Source organism: Sebastes fasciatus, chromosome 1, assembly GCF_043250625.1.
Source record: "Sebastes fasciatus isolate fSebFas1 chromosome 1, fSebFas1.pri, whole genome shotgun sequence".
NCBI classification, from domain to species: domain Eukaryota; kingdom Metazoa; phylum Chordata; class Actinopteri; order Perciformes; family Sebastidae; genus Sebastes; species Sebastes fasciatus.
Window position 1 is genome coordinate 23,008,212 of NC_133795.1, and position 7,701 is coordinate 23,015,912.

At 44.0% G+C, this 7,701-nt stretch overlaps 1 protein-coding gene across 1 annotated transcript; it reads left to right on the forward strand.

Annotated features, from left to right (window-relative positions):
- The first annotated feature begins 320 nt into the window (after window positions 1-320).
- On the forward strand, window positions 321-7,406 carry pdhb (pyruvate dehydrogenase E1 subunit beta). The gene is made up of 11 exons (XM_074638210.1): window positions 321-450; window positions 537-596; window positions 1,552-1,659; window positions 2,262-2,324; window positions 2,459-2,494; window positions 3,034-3,224; window positions 3,738-3,832; window positions 4,165-4,275; window positions 5,176-5,267; window positions 5,359-5,500; window positions 6,595-7,406. Exons 1-11 carry the CDS (start codon window positions 406-408, stop codon window positions 6,738-6,740), a joined length of 1,089 nt encoding a protein of 362 aa, XP_074494311.1. The 5' UTR covers window positions 321-405; the 3' UTR covers window positions 6,741-7,406.
- Window positions 7,407-7,701: the final 295 nt, after the last annotated feature.

The window sequence follows — 7,701 nt, forward strand, 5'->3', positions numbered from 1 at the left end:
ACATTTATACGCTTACAAAGTTACAAATAGTCCCTTTAACAGACAGGCTTCACTAGATATAACTTTGTGGTTTTGGTGCTTCCGTGTAGTTTGTGTTGGAGTCTGAGTCTGAACAGCGTAGCCACATGCGAGCACGCATGGGACACTGACCCAGGTGATTTATACGTCTAAGAATTACAAACAGTCCCTTTAATATATCATATTTTTTTTATCATGGCAGAATTGGTCTTCCATACACAATGACAGCGCTGTGTCCTTGGGTTTTTTCCGCCTCTGCCTCCACTGAAGCGCTCTGATTGGTTCTCTGTTATGACAGCTTCCGCTCAGCATGTAACCTGCAGCTCTGATTGGCTGACAGCTGCTGACCTACGTAGAAGTCCCGCCTTCTCTCCGGCAGAGGACAGGATGAACATGGCGGCGTCTGTGAGGTGCTTACTGCGCTCAGGAAAAGTATGAGACTATGACTATATTAACGTTTATATTCTGTGTGTTTGATGATGATCAGTGGTAGTAATGTCTCTCTGTGTCTCCTGCAGGATGTGGTGTCTGCTGTCGGTCGCAGAGGGTTTCATCGGAGCTCTCCTGCTGCTGTGCAGGTCAGTGAGCAGCTAGCAGGCTGACTGTAGCTACAGCTGTTCTCACATTGTTATAGCTCATAGTGAGCTTCAATGACTAAACACAGCTCACAGTTACTGTCAGTACTTATATAGTTTGACTAGGTTTCACCTCCTCCTACTACTTTAAGTTGAATGGTTCCAGCTGTTGTCTGGTAACTGGGCAGAGATGTCAACTGGGCAGAGATGTCACATCAGGTCACATCATGTCAAACAGGTTTATTTTATTACCAATGTGTGTGCTTTTCTCATTAAAGGTCCCATATCATGCTCATTTTCAGGTTCATACTTGTATTTTGTGTTTCTACTAGAACATGTTTACATGCTGTAATGTTAAAAACAAAATGAAATTTATTTTCCTCGTACTGTCTGCCTGACTATTCCTGTATTCACCCTCTGTCTGAAATGCTCAGTTTTAGTGTATTTGGACCCAATCCCAGCTGACATTGGGTGAAGGCGGGGTACACCCTGGACAGGTCGCCAGACTATCACAGGGCTGACGTTTAGAGACAGACAACCATTCACACTCACATTCACACCTACGGGCAATTTAGAGTCAACAATTAACCTAATCTGTATGTTTTTGGGCCCAAAGCCCAAAAACATACAGATTAGGTTAATTGATGACATGCAAACTCCTCACAGGTTTGAACCTGCGATCCTCTTGCTGTGAGGCTGCAGTGCTAACCACTGCACCAGCGTATAGTCTTTTTACATCATGATTTTTTTTGTTTTTTTGTTTAGAGGTCAACCAGCGCCCCCCAGAAGGTGGCACCCTAGGCGACCACCTATATGGCCTATGCCTTAAACCGCCCCTGAGTGTAGACCTCACTAACAGGATGGCTTGACATGTGAAGGACACCAGGATAAATTCTATCCTCAGTTTGGCAGTAGTGGGTCTGTACTGACTGCGGCGCTGTTGTGTTTTTGGTGTCAGATGATGGTCCGTGATGCCCTGAACCAGGCGATGGACGAGGAGCTGGAGAGAGACGAGCGGGTGTACCTGTTGGGTGAGGAGGTGGCCCAGTACGACGGAGCCTACAAGGTGAGTAGACGCTGAGCAGAACACTGTGGACGAGGTTCCTGAAGACAGTTTGACGTATTTCAGCACATCAACCTACGAAGTGATGGTAACTAGCCAGTGATTAGACCAGATATCGGACAGTTAGAGAATCTCTGGTCATGTTGCGTGTTGTTGTGGTCATTTCAGTCGCGCCTCCTCCTTCTCCCAACTTGTTTCTATCAGAGTTACACACTGAGGCTGTGAATCAAATTCAGTGAACGCTGCAGGGATGCAGATTCAGGAGATAACAGGGTGAAATAAAGATTAGGCAAATATACGCTGTAACTTGTGTTTTGCACTCGGTGCCTACAGTACCTCTGGATATTTCAGCCGCTGAGCCGGTTCACTCAGCGTGGCCGCGTTTATTTGAGTCTCTTTAAAGGAAAACTACGGTTTATTATAAGTTGGGTATTATTGTCGTAGTTATGTCCATCATCTCCATCAGTAATAACATTGTATTCACCAGGTTAATAGCTGAGATCAATTTAAAAAAGTCCTAAAAACTGTAAAATTAACGGGGAACCAGGAATATTATACAGCCTGTAGCCTGGCTTAACTCTAACAGTAATACTGTGTGTGTGTAGGTGAGCAGAGGTCTGTGGAAAAAGTACGGAGACAAACGCATCATCGACACTCCGATCACAGAGGTGAGACTCTCATTCAACATACAACCTTCACAAATGTTCTCTGTTGTAAACTGAGTTCAGCTCAGTGTTAATTTTGTGAACAAAACACTCCTTCAGAGGAACATCTGGTTAACATCTGTCTCTCTCTGGTGCAGATGGGCTTTGCTGGCATCGCAGTGGGATCCGCCATGGTGAGTTTCTTTTCATCCACATGGCAACAAATTCACTAAACTCACATGAATCCCTAACAGTACAATAACAATGTAGCAAAGTAGTCAGTGCGTGATATTACAAGAGCCTGTACCAGGACTTGTGTTGCATGCTCTGACAGGTAGGGTCTGATTTTCCTGATGTTGTACTGGTTAACTGTCCTAGTTAAGTTAGCCAAGCTCAGACTAACATGAGCATCATTAGTACGCAGAACTAAACTTTTTTTTGTTTACCCTGCTATGACTATAATTTGGACTCGGCCGGACTCAGGTCTTGGGACAGGTCTCGGTTACTAGGACCTAATAGTGGAACTGAGAAGACCTCTAATAGATGAATTTTTATTACAGTGCAATAAATAAATGCATACGTTGTCATACAAAATAAATGAAAAATATGAAAAAAGATTACATTTAAATTAGTTTAAATTCGAATGAAGGCGACCAACAACAACACACCTGATTACTCCTCAGAAAGTCTTTGCATTAAACTCTTGCTAATAATAAACCTTTGTCCCCCGCAGGCTGGCCTGAGACCCATCTGCGAGTTCATGACCTTTAACTTCTCCATGCAAGCCATCGACCAGGTCATCAACTCCGCGGCAAAGACCAACTACATGTCCGCCGGTCTGCAGTCGGTGCCCATCGTCTTCAGAGGACCCAACGGAGCATCAGCAGGCGTCGCCGCACAGCACTCCCAGTGCTTCGCTGCATGGTGCGTTCACTTACACCTGATATTGTTACTGTAATTACATTGGCCATTTTTGTCTTAGTCGGCTAAGATTTCTGTACTCGATTAGTCGTTTTTATGCTTTTTTAATGCTGAATAACTTATTTCCAAGAAACGTATGAGCACATCTCTGGTAAACACAAGATTTAAAACGGAGCTTTTGTGTGATTCTTTGTGGAGAAACTCGTATGAGTGTTCGTTGATTAAGAATTTCTTTGGTTGAGGACAGCCCTAGTAGCTTAATTCCAACTTGGATCTTATTAGTAGTTTTGTCCATCATTTTATCGGTAATAATACATTGCACTCACCAAGTTAACAGCTAAGATGTGGGGAAAAACAAACACTAGCAGTCAAACAATTAAATAGGCGAAACAGAGGAAGTACTGTAAGTCCCAAAAAAATGAGTTATCCTTTGAAGGTGGTAGTAGCAGTTGAAGTAATAGTATGTGGTCTGACAGTAGTGCTGATGTCAGTGTGGTTGTTTTTGTCTGTCTGCAGGTACGGTCACTGTCCAGGTCTGAAGGTGGTGAGTCCCTGGAGCGCAGAAGATGCCAAAGGTCTCCTGAAATCAGCCATCAGAGACGACAATCCTGGTGAGGCACCACAAGCGACACAAGCGGAGAATGACGACTCATTTCAGTGTAATGTTAGCTGCTGTTATCAAGAGGGACAGACCCTGTGCAGGGTTATTTGCTAAGAGCACTTATTTATGTAGTTACATATGGAAGGACTAAAGCTTTAGTATGCATCTTGGAGAGACGTCTGGCTGGAATTCGTCTCAAACCGTCTCCTGACGTTTGAGCAATCTTGAAATCTTCTTGGATGCATTTATACTTGCATAGTTACCCATCTGCCCAAGACGCATGAAGTGATTAAGTATAAATGGGGTTCACTGTTTTCACTGAACTGCCTGTGTGTGTTGCAGTGGTGTTTCTGGAGAATGAGCTGATGTACGGTGTTCCCTTCGAGATGTCAGAGGAGTCACAGTCCAAAGACTTCACCATTCCCATCGGCAAGGCCAAGGTCGAGAGACAAGGTGAGACTTGGACTCTGTACCAAAGCTGGCAACCTCACTGACGACAGGACTTCAGGACGCTTCACACAGGCACTGCACCCAAAAACAAGTAGTTCCAGCATGTAGATCACGATACGATACGATACGATACGATACGATACGATACGATACGATACGATACACATACAATCAAGTGCCGTTGGTAAGATTCTTAAAACAATTAAATACAAAGTGCACAAAAATGACATTGCACAGTTAAGGAGAAGCATATTGCATGCTTTTAAAAAACAAGCACTTAGAGCAAATCACAAACTCCAAAACAATATATTGCACAACCCATCCATCCTGACCGGTCACTCTGGGATCTCAAGCTCTGCTTTCCTTTTTAATATGTTAATAGAAGGGAGCACAAATCTAATAACTATATCTCATAACTATCATGAGGTCGATATTGATCTTCTTGTCTCAGGCTACATCCACACTAATAAAGGTATAAAATGCAGGAATTTCCTAAAAAACAATGTATAGACTGATATAAAAATAATACCCCTCAATCTTATGTCCCACTAGAAGTGTTCTGCTGTGTTCGGGTCGTTTCTGGACTTCAGCAATAACGTTTTATTTCTCTGATCCATTGCTTTGTTCTTATTAACGTCGCTCCCTCTCTTCATTCACTCTATAGCTCGCTCTACCTTTGCTGCTCTCTCTATCCCTCGCTCACTCGTTGAGCTGGGGAGGAGTGGCCAACTTTGAATGCCGTATATTCACAAACAGCAACCAACAACTATCACATATTATATCTTTAAACGGGAGGTTTGTGAGGGTGTTGAGTTGTAGGTGACCTGGACGTCAGATATCTGTCCGTCATTGTTTTGTTCCTGAACCTCTCCTCTTCTTCTCCTCCTCCTTTCTGTGTTTCAGGGACTCATGTCACTTTGGTCAGTCACTCTCGGTATGTCAGTCACTGCCTGGATGCCGCTGTCGTCCTCGCCAAGGAGGGAATCGAGTGCGAGGTAGAGGAAGGAACACACCTGTTGTTATCTGACAGATGACCTGTGCACAGCGGCCTGTTAACTTCTTTCTTCCTGTCTGTCTTCGTGTCAGGTGATCAACCTGCGGACCATCCGTCCTATGGATGTGGAGAGTATTGAGACCAGCGTGATGAAGACCAGCCACCTGGTGACAGTGGAGGGCGGCTGGCCTCAGTTTGGGGTTGGAGCTGAGATCTGCGCCAGGATCATGGAAGGTAGCTGACACTCTGCATTAAAGCCCTTTCCAGACTTGGAGTATGTGACATTGCTTGCTTTGTCAGTACAAACTGTAGCTAACTTAAAGGAACAGTGTGTAGCATTTCGGGGGATCTATTCGCAGAAATGGAATATAATAGGGAAGCACCTATACCAGTATCGGGTATCTGGTCCGATACTGTGCTCATGTACTCGTACTCACAAAACGGCCCCGATACAACGGCACCGATACCACTTTACGACAGCGTGACGTTAACGTCTTGTCACCATTCTTCGGGTCCTATCGCAGGCGCTCATGCTCCACCTCCCCGACGGTGCGGGCGAGGTGGGCCGGGGGTGCGCTCGACCACGTGGGGCCGGGATCCCACCTCAGCCGGCGCGCGCCGGCTTTCACTTTCATTGCACCACAGGGTTTTACTTAAGAGACCTCAAACTATCGATGCAGATAGCGAGCCTCTCACAGAACTCCGCGCCACCATCTTGATGTGCACTGCTTAACCTAGCATAGAAGTGGGCGAGGCAAGGCCAGGTCCACAATTTCTCAATGAGGGAGAAAGAGTAGATGGGCTTCCAGTAGGGCTAGGTAATATATCAATATTATATCGATATCGTGATATGAGACTAGATATTGTCTTAGATTTTGGATACCGTGATATGGCATAAGTGTTGTCTTTTCCTGGTTTTAAAGGCTACATTACAGTAAAGTGATGTAATTTTACCAGACTTTTCTAGCCCTATTATTTTTCTTTTACATGTAGTCATTATATCCACATTACTGATGATTATTTATTAAAAATATCATTGTGTAAATATTTTGTGATAGTACCAGTAATCAACCATACATAATCGTGACATTTGATTTCATCCATATATCCCAGCCCTAGCTTCCAGCCTCTTCTCTGAGTTTTTATGTGGGAAAACCACGTTGAACAAAATATGAATCATAGCAGGGTATTTTTACATACTATAAAACGTGTCTGGAGAGGAACTTCAAGACATACAATGCCCTCCCTTAATGGGGGGGAAATATCAACAGTGAGATTTGAGGGCATAAACTAAAATATAATCTTTAACCTCCTGTGTTGGTTTTCAGGTCCCGCCTTCAACTACCTGGACGCTCCAGCCACCAGGGTGACGGGCGTCGACATCCCCATGCCGTACGCCAAAATCCTGGAGGACAACAGCGTGCCGCAGATCAAAGACATCATCTTCTCTGTCAAAAAGACCCTCAATGTCTGAATCACACACACACACACAAGACAAACCCACCCGAATCCTCTTTGTCTTGTTCACACAGACGGTTGAAATATTTGAACCACGTTGTAAATACAGCCAAGTGGTTCCTTTCAAAACGCTCCAGATTGTAATGTTTTTCGCCAGATGTTGGTCAATGAAACGCACAACTGTTTACCTGCACCCAGAGCGGTGGACACACACAGGGTTCGGTCAAGTCATGGCCTCTGTTAGTCGGTCACAAACTGGACCGAACTCTGTGTGTGGCTCTGGCTGCTCTCTCCACTTCCTGTCCTTCAAAATAAAAGTTGCTGTATCCTGTAGGCCTTTCTGTGTTTCTGAGGAAGTTTGGTATCAACAAAACTGTTCCTGCATGCTCTCAAATGTAGACTTGCAGACTGATTGTAAGACTTATTTTTTACTCTCAGTAGTTTTGATGTTAATAAACTTCCATATATTTCTAACCACCAAAACATATTATACGCAGTCTAATAACTTCATTCCCCGCATTGACTTGGGTTTGTCTCTGAAAGCAGAAAGAAGAAAGAACCAGCCGAAGTGCTGGAGGTGGACTGTGGTCAGAAATATTTATTGTAGCTGCAGCAGCTCTGTGGATGTTTTCGTTGCTGTAAATGACTCTGTTACAGAAATAAAAACCTTTCAGCCCTTCAAGCTGCTTCATTCTTTCGTGTTTTATTAATTTTCTCTAATAATGCAAGAATCCAATCCTGTTTACTTCCTGTTGTCTTGGCAGGTTAAGGCCTCTTGTCTGTTTGGTTGGTTTGTAGATCTTTAAAGGTATTTTCGTAATCTCACAGGTGTTTACTATCTGCCTAAATCCAGTGTTTCTCCAGCATGTGGATGTAACGTACAGCAAAGAAGAGAACAGCATTGCCATGTTTGCAGTGCTGTTACTGAAAAACTGGGAACAACAATGTGGAAAGACTGGGTTTAAATGTTGGTTCCA